This window comes from Drosophila montana, unplaced genomic scaffold, assembly GCF_035044405.1.
Source record: "Drosophila montana isolate Dmon_TW-CO22-7 unplaced genomic scaffold, ASM3504440v1 contig_3829_1, whole genome shotgun sequence".
In the NCBI taxonomy this organism is placed as follows: domain Eukaryota; kingdom Metazoa; phylum Arthropoda; class Insecta; order Diptera; family Drosophilidae; genus Drosophila; species Drosophila montana.
Genome location: NW_026998699.1, coordinates 90,813 through 105,027, shown reverse-complemented (window position 1 = coordinate 105,027; position 14,215 = coordinate 90,813). Strand labels below are relative to the sequence as shown.

At 45.1% G+C, this 14,215-nt stretch overlaps 2 protein-coding genes across 2 annotated transcripts; one reads left to right on the top strand and one right to left on the bottom strand.

The window, feature by feature from the left end:
• Positions 1–613: 613 nt before the first annotated feature.
• LOC135437556 (uncharacterized) lies at positions 614–12,646 on the bottom strand. The gene is made up of 8 exons (XM_064695529.1): positions 12,000–12,646; positions 10,477–11,937; positions 7,537–7,874; positions 5,890–6,110; positions 5,231–5,408; positions 2,317–4,377; positions 2,129–2,257; positions 614–1,381 (listed from the first exon to the last, which is right to left on the bottom strand). Exons 1-8 carry the CDS (start codon positions 12,496–12,498, stop codon positions 1,142–1,144), a joined length of 5,127 nt encoding a protein of 1,708 aa, XP_064551599.1. The 5' UTR covers positions 12,499–12,646; the 3' UTR covers positions 614–1,141.
• On the top strand, positions 4,855–10,385 carry Als2 (Amyotrophic lateral sclerosis 2). Its single transcript, XM_064695586.1, has 5 exons — positions 4,855–7,440; positions 7,499–8,111; positions 8,174–9,313; positions 9,591–9,742; positions 9,808–10,385. The coding sequence occupies exons 1-5, from the start codon at positions 5,127–5,129 to the stop codon at positions 10,029–10,031; spliced, it is 4,443 nt and encodes a 1,480-aa protein (XP_064551656.1). The 5' UTR covers positions 4,855–5,126; the 3' UTR covers positions 10,032–10,385.
• Positions 12,647–14,215: the final 1,569 nt, after the last annotated feature.

The window sequence follows — 14,215 nt, the reverse complement described above, 5'->3', positions numbered from 1 at the left end:
CCGCCGCGGAGAACAATTGCCAGAGCAACAACAACAGCAACAGGCACAATAGACAACAACAGCTGCAGCAGCAGCAGCAGCAAAGGATCCGCGGTTTCCCTTCAAGGCACTGGGAACGATGAAAAATTGCGCCAATTGAATTTGGCCAACGATTGTGCCCTGCCAGAAAGACGGAAGGGCGACGTTTGGGTGCAAATCTACTGGGCGGTCGCTTAGCCTTCAACGCATTTATCAATACCCAAGTGGCCACTGCGACTATGGTACCTGGGCCACAACCTAAGCCACTACCAATGCCAATGTCCAGCACAAGGCGTTGACAATACCAAGATGTATATATAAAACAATGCCGCCGCCGCCGCTTAAATTTAAATTGTAAACAGGGGAAATGTGATTGGACTTGACATAGTCAACTGCTGGGGTGCTCCAACTTTTCTAGACTCCAAAACATCTACAGATATCCAATTTTCTATTCTTATATAAATATCTTTATTTTAAATATATGTATATATATATGATTGAATATATTTCTTACTAATTTTGGTAACTAAAGATAATTCAAAGAACACGTTACCATTTACAACATATTATTCGGCACACCAAAACTCATTGGGAATACGCTAAGAATTAAGTGGTTGATTTATTGAAAATTGGCAATTCGTCAAGTTCTCTTTAAAGGTTTTTTAAATATTCTGTGGGTAACATTCGAACAAAATTTCCATTTGACTTAGAATAAGTTATACAATTTAGAAATTTGAAATTATCTACATAAAATCTGGCATATTCGATTTATTTCAATAGTTAAGATTATTAATAATATATGGCTTCAGAATGTATTTAATTGAATTGGAAAGGTTTTAAGGAAACTTCCTTTGAATTAAACCAAAACATTGAGACTAGTTAATGTGTTTAGCAATTAGGTGGGTTATTCATGTTGCTTTACATGAAATATTTAAAGAGTTGCACATTTGAAACAATAAGATTAACAAACATAAATAGTTGCTTTTGGAAAGACGATAACACAAAAAACAAAGAAATCAATTTAAGTACACTTAATAATACGACAAAAAAAAATTAAGCTAAACAAAAATCTGCTAATTATGCTAAATGACTACGTTAAGGGATGTGACTGACATTTTGCGGCTCAAGCTTTTTCGGCCACGGCGCGCAGTTCCTCCATCAATGATGGCACGGGCTCTTGCCGTGCCGAGGTTAACTCCAGACCGGCCAGCAGCTTATTGAGATCCAGCACATCCTTACGGCAAGCGGCTACGCCCTCGCTTAATTGGCACAAATTTGGCTGGCTACGTTGACTGCGATCAATTAGCTCCAGTATACAGCTGTTGCGCGGACGACCTGTCTCCTGTGCAGTTTGCTGAATGAGCTAAAGAAAATAATATTTTATTAAATATTCTTTACGCATTAAAAAAAAAGATATGGACTCGGTCTAAGTGGCAAAAGTTATATTTTCATTATTAAGACATAAAATAATAAACATACATTTTTGAACCATTTTTATTGTAATTAAGCGTTGTAATTAAGTGGATTGGCTCCCAACTTTGTTTGTGTTGCATTTATGTTTTATGCACATATAAATGTACGTTTCTGTATATATGTGTATGTATTTATGTGTATGGATGAAGATATCTAAATAGTGCTCGTTTATCAAATGCAGAACAAGTTAACTTTTCGCTGCGCTACAAATATTAAAATAAAGCATTCTTAAATGTCGTCCTCTTCGGTACTCACGAATTCAAGTTGGCCTTGCAGGTCTTTCCAATTCGACACTAAATTTAGTTTTACATTATTATAAATGTTTTATGAAATGCCGTTTATTTGTGTAAGTATGTCATTATAGTCTATTTCTATGTATGATTGTATGTAGCACATACAGTACGTGTGTATAAAGTACGTGATCTTAAAGATTTTTAATACAATTAACTCTGTTCATACCCTTTGCGTTCTCATTCTCTCTTTCTCTACTACACATTTTATTCTTATGTTTTTCTAAAACACTTAAAAACACTTTAAATATGTATTTATATATAAATAACAATATATGCCAAGGCTATTCAGATCTGGGGAAGAGTTACCTCCGAGTTTACATATATAGAAAATATTCGGCGCTTACCTTTTTGTAGTCATCAATCAGGTTGGCAACTTCATGCGCCGGCTCCAACGGCGCGGAATTCGCCGTCGATTTTCCTACATCTGAATCCTCGAAGCGAGCTCTTTCGGCGGCCAGCGTTTGCTCTAAAACCTTTGAGGGCAGTTAGTAAAATTGATTAGCTTAGAAATAACGAATACGAAATTACTTACTTTGATTCTGGACAGCGCTTGTTCGTATTTGCCACCGATTTTGGCTAGCCTCATTTTAAGGATAGGCAAATCCGTAGCAGCTTTTGCTGCGCGTAATTCTTGTCGCAGCATTTTCGTCAACTGCGGCCAGTTCTTGACATGGTGCAGTTTGCGACCCGTTTCCGTTTCTAGCACTTGCAGCAGGCTGCTGTGTTGTTTTCTAGAGGCGCATTCGCGCTCTTTTAGGAGCGCCTGCACTTGTGCCTGCAGTTGGCTTAGATTAGCCGCATCGACGGCTTGTGCCTGTTTAAGTTTATGCAGTTCGTTGCTGTTCTGGGTTTCATGTGCTCGACTCAGCATCTGCAAATGCTGCAGCTGCTCGTTTTGTTGCGCGAAGAGCTCATTGAGCTGCTGCAGCTCATCGGCTTTCTGCTGTAGCTGCAGTTCCATTTGTTGCTCCATTTGTTGTGTGGCCTGCAGCGCTTCGAGCAGCTGCCTCCAATCGGCCTCCATTTCATGGGTATTTCTAATTTTTTCATTTTGTTGTTGCAGCAGTTGCTGCAACAATGCAACTGTTTGTTGCTTTTGCTTCGTGACTGCTATTAGCTGCTGCTCCAGTGTCTCAATGCGCTGCTCCAACACGGGTTGAACAACCATCGTTTGGGTGCCCTCACTTACAGGCTGTTTGGTCTGGACCTGTTGCTGTTGCTGCTCTAACTTGGCCTTTGCGTCAATTAGCTGACTGAATTCCAGCTCATAAATCTGAAGCTGCTCTCGCAGTTTTTTTAGCTGCTGCTCCTGCTCATCGTTTTGGGCCTGCTGCACTTTCAGTTGCCGTTTGGTATGGTCACATTTAGCGCACGTCTCCGCGTATTGCTTTTGAAGTTGCTTAAGCTGTTGTTCTAAATGTTGCAGTGTTTGCTGCGAATCCTGCAACTGGCTGGTGATTACTGCTTTCTCCGTTGTCAGATCTTTAAGTTGGGCGTCCTTTAGCGCCTGCTCCAACTGTTGCGTCTCCAGCTGGAAATTCAATTGCTCCAGTTGCCGCTGCTGTTCCTCGTTCTGTGCCTGCAGCTTCGACATGAGCAACAATTCCGTTTGCAGCTCGAGAAGTGCGTGCTTTAGGCTGGCTATTTCGCTGGTCTTGGCAATAATTTCGCCATGAAATGCCATGCTGTAATTGTGCATGGCATCGATGCTGCACTCGCTGCTCAGCTTACTTTGATAGTACTGCTTCAAGTCCAAGAACTCACGCTCCTTCAGAGCAAGCAGCTGCTCTTGTGTTTGCAACGTTTCGTTGAGCTCTGCAATGACCTGGCGCAATTGCTCCCGCTCCGCAGTGACACTGCGTAGCGTGGTCGCCTTCACTTCAAGTTTATGTGCCAATTGTCGATGTTCATCGATCAGCTGTTTGCACTGTCGCGTCATGTGTTTGTTCTCCAACTCAACGCCGGCCATCAGCCGTTGCAATTGCAGCTGTTTGCTATCATTTTCTAGACTCAGACGCTCTATGTCGGCTAGTAGTTGTTTCTTTTGCTTGCGCAGCACTTCGGTCAGCTGACGTTGATCCATAAGCCTCGCCTGCTGTTGTTGCGCCTCAAACGAATCAAAAGTATCCGCCGTGCCGCTTTGCTGCGCAGTTGTTGACGTGGCTGGGCCCGCCGTAGTAGCTTCTACCGACAGACTACAGCTTTCGAGCGCGGCGCATTTTGCTTGTAGGCGCTGCGACTCCTGTTGTAGTTTCTGATTTTCTAGCATGTATTTTCGCTCCTGGGCATAGAGACGCTCTAGAGTTTCGAGGCGGTTGTGTTTTTGTGACTGCAGTTCTTGTTTATACCACTGCTCCGACTTGCTTAGGCGTTCCACTTCGCTGCGCGACTTGCGAAGCTCCTGTGAGACCAGAAACAACGATTCCTGTGCTTCGCGTGGCGGATGCTCATTCTGCTCCTGCACCTTATACTGTTGCCATGTCGTGGAATGATTTGTTGCATCTTCTACATCACTACTGCAGCTGAAAAGGCCAGAATCATCTGCCTGCGCTACGCCCCCTGAACTGTCAGAGTCCATGGCCTTGCTCGAGACCTGCAAACAGATTTAGTTAAAGTCGTATACACAAACATTACTAATGCTCACCAGCTGATCATGGGATGTGCCAAAATATTTTTGTAAAGCTTGGTTTATTAATGGTAAGCACACGAAGGAATCAACTACATTTTCGTAGCTGTAAACAAAAAAGACAACAATTTATCAATTTTTGCCAGCTGCGCAGCTGTTAATGCGGTACCAATGTGACCATGTTCGATTCACTTGAAAATGCGTTAAAAAAAATAAATACCATTGCTGCTCAAGGATGGACACTGTATTAAAATTGTTTTTGCAAAAAAAGTTACTCGTGGGGCTTACTGATTGTTATTCACTGATTATTACCAATACAAACAAAAAACACATTCAATTTATTTTTTGGGGCAATACTCCGTTATAGGAGTTTTCTTCTGCACCTAATTTTGCTAGCTAGTGTTTGATTTCTGGTATTGGTATTAAAAACATTCAAACCCTACGGCCACACTTGCTCGCGAAACCATCACAAATAAAAACTTATTGGTAATTTGCCAGTTTTTTAAAGCGCTACCATTTTAATCTCATTCCACAATTAGCAATTCGCGCTTAAGTATCAGTTCAAAAATAGTCAAAATGTGCACCTAGACTGCATTGAGCAGTTGGGCATAGTGCAATTACCATGTGTAAATAGGACTTAATTAGTGTAGTAGCAATTGCGTGTTACAAAAGGAAACCCCACAACAAAAACAAAAACAAATCGCAGCAGAAGAAACATGGCAAGCTCCAGCGGAGCAGCCAGCTGCAATGGTGAAGCCTTCATCATCTATTACGAGGGTAACGCTTTGCAGCTGCAATGGAAGGGCGTGCCGCCACTCACACGGTCGCCCGCATTGCGACTCTGCTCCATGGGCAGCAGCTGCAGCGTTGGAAACGAGGCAGTGGCCGGGGATTCAGTCCAACTTGATTCCAATTGGCTTCTGCTGCTGACGGCGGACCAATCGCTGTACTCTGCCAGGCTGATAGTGGCGCATAGTGTGCATACTTTGGAACTGACCCTGTTGCGCACGGACATCGTTGACGTGGATTTTTGTCGAGGCAGCCGGCAGCTGTTTGTGGTGCTTGCCAATGGAAGTGTGCAACGGCAACTAATAGCAGGTAGCTATCGCCCGAATGCTTGGCAAACACTTAGCTTTGATCCCCTCGAGCTGCACGATGAGGGCGTCTGCATGCGTCGCGTTTGCTGTTCCGAGCAGGGCGTGGTCTTTGTCAGTGTCAGGGGTGCCACATATGTACTAGGCAGTTGCGGAGAAGTGTTTAACGCTGAGCAGCCACGTCACATGCGCCTTTGCGAGGAGGGTAAACAGCTGTTGGATCTGGCCGCTGGGGATGAGCACTTCGTGCTGCTTATGGCACCGCATCAGTTGGCTGACGATGTGCTGCAGCTGCAGGAGCACATGCAAGAGGAACAGGGCTCACTGAAATCATTACATAGCGGCAGCTCGGAGCGCAGCTTTGCGGCCAACACTCGTCACTTACTCCATCAGGGTTATGCGCTGCTCCACACTCAACTTTTTACGTTTGGTGCCTCCAATGGTGGCCTCCTGGGCACTGGGGATCATATACGACGCGCGCATGTCGCACGGCTGGAAAAGCTCGATGGCATGGGTGTATGCAGTATTGCCGCCGGCAGGCAGCACAGTGTGGCACGGACACTGGACGGACGCCTCTATCACTGGGGCATTAACAATCGTGAGCAGCTGGGTGAGGAGCTCAGCTCACCCATGGAAATCTGCTTGGCAGAGCAGCTAACGTCGGAGCAGCACACAGCGCTTGAGGCCACCTGCGGCGATTACCGTACGTTGCTGCTAGATGCCGCCGGGCAGATACAGACACTGGCCCAATCCCAGTCCAGCACCTATGCACAGACTGTGCTGCATTTACAAATGGGAGCCGCTTGGCCGCGGCAGTTGCGCCTGCTTCACTGTGCTGGTGGATATACACTCCAGAATTGCCGTCAATTTCAACGGCAATATCACTACTTTCTCAGTCACCTGGAATCGCAGCTGCAGCTGCTGCTCAAGCAACGCCAGGCGGTGCAAACATTAATGATTTGGGAGTTGCCTGCACTGGCGCCACTGCTGCTCAACTGGGAACGAATTGTGTGCCTAGTGGCGGCCACATTGCATTCTCTCGAAGGCTTCTATCGTGCGGACTATGTGCAGCCGGCGGATATATTGTTTATATGCTACTATCGTGAGTATATCGAGCTGTTTGAGAACTACACGAGAGCCTATTGCGATGTTCTCTCCGTGAATGGCTTTGGCGAGGCGGTTGTCGCCATCTGCCTGCCGCCATTAAGCAATCACAATCCGCTGGCGGAGCTGGGCGAGGAGAGCTACTTAACACGCCTGTTCCAGCAGCCGTTTGGCATCTATCAGCTGTTCATGCAGTTTATGGAGATGCTGGTGAAGACCCAACCCGAATACGATGAGCATCGTGTCGCCTGGTCAGAGTTTGCGCGCATGAGCTGCATTAGCCAGGAACTGGCCGTCAATACCAAGGAGTTCTGGAGCAGCAAGGAATGTACGCCGCGCATTGCCCACCTCAGGCAACGTCAAAGACGTGTCATACTCACATCCAACCTGGTGCCGCTGAAACTGGCCACTACTGGCATCAGCATATCCAGCCCCAGCTTTATACTCTTCTCTGACTTTCTGTGCCAGCTAGGCAGCCATGGGCTGCACACGTTTCCACTGAACGCGTTGTGGGTGTCGTCGGAGGGCGAACTAGGACTGCGCATCGTCACGCCAGAAAAGAGTTTTAATTTGATAACCAGGAAGACTGAGTCACGCAAGGTTTGGCTTGATCAACTACAGTCGAGTATTGTGACAGCCTTGGGGCGCCCTTTGGGCAGTCCAGTGCCCAGTGTACGTTCCACCGCCTACGAATATAGTCGTGAGCATCCAAAATTTGCCAGGGTTAAGGCCTGTGGCACCTGGCGCAAAGGCCTGCTGCATGGCAACTGCTATTTGGAGTATCCCGATGGCAGTGTCTATTGCGGCGAGATGCACCACGGCGTCATCGAAGGTGAGTCTATTTTTATCCAAATTAAATTGCAAATACAATACACATTGAATATTTGCAGGCTACGGCAAAATGGTGATTCCCTCATCGGGTGTTTACGTAGGTAACTTCAAGGGCGGCCGATTTCATGGCTACGGCGTTTACGAGCTTAATGGCAGCGATGCCCACGACGGCGAGATTTATGAGGGCAACTTTTACGAGGGACTCTTTCACGGCCACGGCATGATGCGCAATAATCGCTACATCTATGTTGGCGAGTACGTGGCGAACACGCGCAATGGCTACGGCGTTTTGGAGGATCTTGTCAGCGGTGACAAATATATGGGCATGTTTGCGGACAACAAACGCTGTGGATCCGGCAGCTGCATCACAAATCGTGGTGACTACTTTGAGGGCAATTTTGCGGCCGACGATCTCTGTGGCACCGGTGTCGCTGTCTTCGAAAATGATTACTACTACGAGGGTGAGCTAACGCTCCAGGGACCAAATGGCCGGGGCGAATACTATATGCCCAGCGGCGATGCTGGCAATGCGTTGGGCGCTAGTGAGGAAGACGATGACAATTATGAGCTAATTGGCAACAAAATGTTTGGCCATCTCAGTGGTAGCTGGGAGACGGTGCGCATACAAACTGGAGAGTTGGCGCTTAATCGACGCTTTCCAAAGTTTCCCAGGTAAATAAGTCTATCACTGGGTGGAAATTCCCTAGTATCCTTATTTCAACGCTTCATTTAAGCACACTTGGACGCATGGTGGTGGACCACAATCGCAAATGGCGCGCATTGTTTAACAACTTTGAGGCGGATTTAGCCAATTGCAGTGCCACGGCCAGCAGCAGCAGCGCCTTGGCTAGCGTTTTGGGTGGTACGCTCAAGAAACCTACAAAAACTACGCTGAGCACGGCACAAATGTGGAGCTGCATAGCCATTTATATGAACAAGCAGCGTTCTCGAGATGCCTCAAAGCCGGGCAACTATTTCAATAACATTCTACTCAGTCTCCCGTTGCCACCAAAGCCAGCTACGCAGCCTTTATTGAGCAGTACCCCGACATCTCAGGCTTCGCTGGTATCTGCTAAGCAGGCGTCCACACTGGACTTGAACAGCTCGACGCCGCGTCGCATTCACTCGCAAGAGACGTTATGCAGAAAACTAGACAGTCTACAGCGTTCGGATAGCTTGCTTTCCATTGGACATAACTCCACAATAGATACAAGAAGTTTGGTTAGCTTTGGTATTAACGAGAGTCTACTGGATCGCAGCTTTAATGGAGAGTCAGTGCCGACCAATCTGAGCAACAGCTTTGGCAGCGTGGCACACAATAACAATAACAACATATCCAAGCATAGGAACAATAGTAACAGCTCAATTACATCGACAACCTCCACGAACAGCACAATGCTGGAGCAGGTACCAAGCTTTGGCATGGCGTCCACCCTAAACGAACACGATGTGAGCTGCATCCGGCTGTACCTAGAGCAGGCCTTCAAGGATCGTTATCATCCGCTGTATGCGCTAAATGAGCGCATTGCCAATTGTTTCCATTACTCGTACGGATATTGGAAGGTGAAGCCCACGTCCATTTTGGCCAAACAGGCGATGCGAGAATGGGAATCTATATCCAGGCGTATGTATCGTTTTGTGCGTAAAATGTTTCCCGCCTTGCCCGAGGATTACTGCCATCTCGAGAGCACCAGGGAGGTGATCTCGCATATAACGCTTCTCTACCCATTGGTGCTATCCGAGGGCATTTACTCAACTCTATTTGTGCTCTATGCCAACAAATACAATCGCAAGGATGAAATCTACAGACAGAACTTAAACCATGCCGAGAAGTTAAACGATGAGGAACTGGTCCAGCTGCTTGGCCATGACAGGTAAACAAATGTATTAATAATGCTTATTCTCTGTTTACTTTTGCGGACTTGAGTGCAATATATATTTATGGGTTGGCTACGTGTACTACATTTAAGCGCTTAGTGATTTGAACTGATAGCTAAAGTTCAAAATAATTTGTGTGCTTGTTTAAATGTTCTACTTATCAGATTGTACGGACAATGTGTCTTAATGACCATACCTATATATAGCCAAAACAAGTCTTTCCCGCCGACATTTAACTGCTTTTCATTTAATTAATGTTGATCTGATTTGCAGTTGCCTCAACGCTGTGATGCTAGACACGCAATTCGAGGCGGCCGTACAGACCCTGAAGCAGCTGCAGGAGAAATTTAGTCCCCAGGATATGTTGACTGTGATACAGCGCAGCATGGAGTTGCTATCGGAGGCATATGGGCATGCCATGGCAAGTGAGTATAATTATGTAAGCTATCGGATTAGCGCTCTATTCATTTTATATTCTATTATATTGCAGCAAATGCCGCACAGCTCAATGCGGACAACATGATACCGCTCTCCATGCTGGGCATGCTGCGTGCCGCTGTGCCGCATTTGGGCGCTGAGCTAGCGTTGCTCGATGATCTGACGGGTGGGCCCAATTTTCAGGCCGAAATGAATGGAATGGCTGGCTATTGCTATACGACCCTGAAGGCTGCCTACGAGCATATAACAATTCGTACCCTTCAGCGGCTGCCCTGAACTCAAGCTCATACTAACCTTGTTACAATTGTTATGGCTTTTTATGCAATGATCAACGATCAATTTAAATGCTAATTTATGCTTATTGCCACGTGCACACCAAAGTAAGAAAATATTCGCGTAAACGTTATATACCCTGTATATATATAGAGAAAAAGAAGTGCAACTGTCCTCATAGGCATAGAATTAGGCTTGTTATTTAAATGTACAGTCGTCGAGGGATTTTTGCAGTGATCGTATTATATCGATCTGTTAATAATGTATGTACATGTAAATTTCTATAATACTACATATTAGATAACAATTTAAGATTAACACATTCCGAATCAATACATGATTTCTCGTAACAAGTAATTCAATTCATGTTTGTAATATCTGATTTCTGTCACTGGAACTTCAATTTATGCAATGATTATAGCCAAGAAAAACTATTGTGTTTATCGCTAATGAGTATATATATAAATGCCCTCCATATCATTGCAATATACACACTCCGTATCCTGTGGGAACAGGGACTCGGACAGGTGTTGCACAAAGTTAATTTTATCAAATTTGTAGATAAGATACTTTTCGGGGAATGTTGTCCCCGACGTATAGTTATAAACCAGTATGATTTGATCGCCATGATCGACAATCTTGCGTGAGGACAAATAGGCAAGGGCAAGGATTGATTTGCGAAAGGCATTGCGTCGATGGTTGACAAAGTAGGTGGTGCGAAATGGGAGCATGGTAACATTATGATACAGGGATACATAGTCCTCGGCGGAGCGCATGTGACTGACAAATAGAATTGGCGCTTTCGGGCGAAAGTGAGAAATCTTCTGCACCATACGCGTGGTAACGCCGCACACAACAATGGCTTTGGCATTCACCTCCATGGAGGCGGTAACAACGGCCCGTGCCAGGCCATCGGCACCCGTATGCGAACTGTCGCAGTGGGGCATTTTGGCCAGGGCCAAAGGCAGAATCTGATCAAAAATGGCGTTCTGCCAGAAGCTGAAGTAAAAGACCTGCCGGGACTGATGGCACTTGACCACAAATTTATCCGGATAAAAGAATATATAGTAGTAGTGGGCGGGATCAACGCGCAGGCGCTGCTCATTTATGGGCCAGGCATCAAGTAAGATGGGCTTTTTGGCGTTACGTGCCACCTGCAGAAGACATTCTGCATTGGGACACATACGCATAATATCTGGCACTATGGCTGGATCCGCCAGCTCCACCAGCAGGCCATCGTAGCGCTCAGCGACCCAGTTCAGTTCACCATCGCAGCCCTCGATCTCGTTCAGCACGACACGGGCGTAGAGTCTGAGATGTTCGCACTGCAGCGATGCCATGACCTTCTCCAGATTATTTAGATACTGGACAGTGCCAGCAATATAGGATACCACCACATTGATACCCACCTCGCGGGCAAATGTTAAATCCTCCACTTCCTCGTACGATAAGCGATACTTGCTGCAGCGTGCCGGGAAGAGCACCGGCATAAAGGAACTCAGCGTGCCCCCACGGCAGACGCAACATTTGAGATGATCCTGGCGTACGGAGCGCACCATCAACTGTATATCCTCCCCGATGAGGATGATATCAAACTGACGAACATCGGCGAGCAGAAAACGGGCATTCACATAAATCAGATCCCCTCTACAGTGCAGGGAATAATTGCGATCGGCAGTCAGAATAGTTTTGTATCCCCTTTTCAGTTCGTAGGTGTCGCAGTCATCCATATCCAAATAGCCGGTGTATTGTTGACGCGGCGACAACTTGGCTATGATGGTGGAGGCAACGGGAAAACCAAACTCCTTCGACACAGCTATCTCAGCTTCACGCAGCTGCACAATTATATCCTGATTTTCGCGGAGCGGTCCACGAAAAAGATCGACTATAAAGCAGCGTACGCCGGAGTCTATAAGTTGTATAATTAAATTGTTAAATCCTTAGCTGTGGGCCACTATCCAATACACTCACGCAAATAAGTATACAGATGCTCATCGCATTTCCCGCAACCCAGCTCAATGCACTTGCAGTTCTCATTGGTATTGAGGGTCTCCGGTACGCTGAGTATCTGGTAGCCAGCAAAAAAATTTCCCCAACGCTCTTCATCAAAGGGCATTTGGCATACATCCTCGCTCATGCTCTCGAACATTTGCAAATCGTCACTGTAGCTATCGACGCCCGGCACATAAGACATTATTTTCAGGCTGTGAACTGATGTCAGCCGCTTCATGTCCTCGGGATTCTTATGAAGACTGCCATCATCATCCTGGCCGATCAGATCTATGAATGCCTTGCGCCGCTGCAAGGAAGATAACAGCTCCTTAGCTCTGAGCACCTTATCCACATCGACCGCGACCACTTTGAGTCGCTGGCAAATATTTTCAATGACATCTGTCTTCTGCTTGATGCTCAGCTCGTTATCTTTGGATGTTTCTGATATCTCATGCAAGTCTGCCTTCAATTCGTCCATATTGATTTAAGCAAATTGGCCAAAAGCAAATACAATAAAAAACTACAGCTGCTAATAAAGCTCATATATATGATCACAACTGGATGTAAGGCACATACTATTACATATAATATATACTTGAGAATGTAGTTTTGACCAAATATTCAATGCAAAAAAATATTTATTTCAAAATGAAAATAGTTTTGAATATATATGACAGCAAATGTGTCGGTCTTAAGTTTCGATTCCTGAAGCTGGTTTCGGTCTTTGATTCTTTACATTTTTGCTGCAGTTTTCAATAAAACTATTTAAATTATTAATAATCTAAAAAATACTTTTGCATACTTTTAAGCCCTGAGTGATTGAAAATGGGTACGAAAGGGTCTAACAATTGTGTGCAAATAATATATGCATCAGTCAGAAGGCAAAAGCTCCGACCCCATAGATTCTTTATATTCCTGCCCAGTCATTTCCGCCTGTCTGCTTGTTCGGCTGAGAGACTAAAAAGCATAAAACACTTAACATAGGTCGCTCCAGATCGAGTTTATATCAAATGATCGATCCATTTTCTCCAAATCGATAAGAATCGATATTGAATCCGTTGTTTTTACCATGGATCGAGGCTTTTTATTCTTAGACTCTGTTAGTTTGGCTCTCGTTTTGTACAAAAAATATTTACATTTTTGTATACCAACTTTTGATCTCCTCAATTTTTTAAGAAACTCATTTTTTTTAGTGTAGTCTTAGGCTTCGGCATTTACACACATTCGGTTGCCATATAAATCGGAAAATAAACGTCAGGAAGAGACTATAATGTTTTTAACATACCTTATATATTACTCTATTGAAGAAAACCGCGTTTTGAAAAAAAAAAGTCGGCCTTAGGCTTGGTTCTTCCAGGTTCATGGTATATGCACAATTGGGTTCTAATAAATATTACTCATCAATTCACAAGAACTTACTGCAAATATTTAATATTGGTTTCGTTTGATTTTTTTTAATTTCCACCTTAAAAAGAAACCGCAGGTATAAGATTTTCTTTTTCTATCATTCTTTGTGTTAATTTGTTTATTTCCGTAATTTATTTGTATGCTATGTGAAGCGAGATGTTAAATTTAGCAACGCGTCAAGTGAAATGTTTACAATGTGAGAGAAAGTTAAATGGAAGCTGGCAGTGCGGATAACTGAGCATTTTCCGATTTTCCAGCGGCAGCAGCAGCGCACTTGAGCAGCAGCAGCAGCAGCAGCAGAGTCAGCGGCAAACCCGCAGCAGTAGCCAGTATCATCCGCCGCCTCGAAAACATAAACATACGGAATGTTTAGAGAATAAAAATTCATATTCCAGGCGAACATTTTTCAGTTTTTAAGTTTTTTTTCTTTTCTTCTTGTTTTTCCCTGTTGATCTGTTCGTTGGACTGTTTTTGCTGTTGTTGTTTATTTTTGCTGAGAACTGACAGATACACGGGCCGCTCTTGGGTGTGGCCAGTGCATGTTTAGTCTAAACAACGGCAAGAGAATTCTGTCTTCCTTTTGCTAACTAATCAGTCGAGTGCAGGCCGCTTGAACTTTGACGTGAACTGCAGCCGTCGGATGTGGCACTCTGGCTGGGAATGGGACTCCTCCCTAATAAGCTATTTTGTCCGTTTTTAGAAACAATTTCTATGCCACAAGACGGCAGCACTAGCTGCGGCGGCACCGGCAGCGGCAGCGGCAGCGGAAACATGTACGTGTGGGTGGA

What these genes read in the sequence shown, in the direction of transcription:
- Als2 (XM_064695586.1), top strand. Translation starts at nt 5,127, where the DNA reads ATGGCAAGCTCCAGCGGAGCAGCCAGCTGCAATGGTGAAGCCTTCATC. An exon ending in CGCTTTCCAAAGTTTCCCAG is followed by an intron (nt 8,112 to 8,173) that starts GTAAATAAGTCT and finishes GCTTCATTTAAG; the next exon opens with CACACTTGGACGCATGGTGG. An exon ending in ATATGGGCATGCCATGGCAA is followed by an intron (nt 9,743 to 9,807) that starts GTGAGTATAATT and finishes ATTATATTGCAG; the next exon opens with CAAATGCCGCACAGCTCAAT.
- LOC135437556 (XM_064695529.1), bottom strand. Translation starts at nt 12,498, where the DNA reads ATGGACGAATTGAAGGCAGACTTGCATGAGATATCAGAAACATCCAAA. An exon ending in CAGCGCATAACCCTGATGGA is followed by an intron (nt 5,409 to 5,889) that starts GTAAGTGACGAG and finishes CGTGCGCAACAG; the next exon opens with GGTCAGTTCCAAAGTATGCA. An exon ending in GTCGCAATGCGGGCGACCGT is followed by an intron (nt 4,378 to 5,230) that starts GTGAGTGGCGGC and finishes ATCTGTTTGCAG; the next exon opens with GTCTCGAGCAAGGCCATGGA.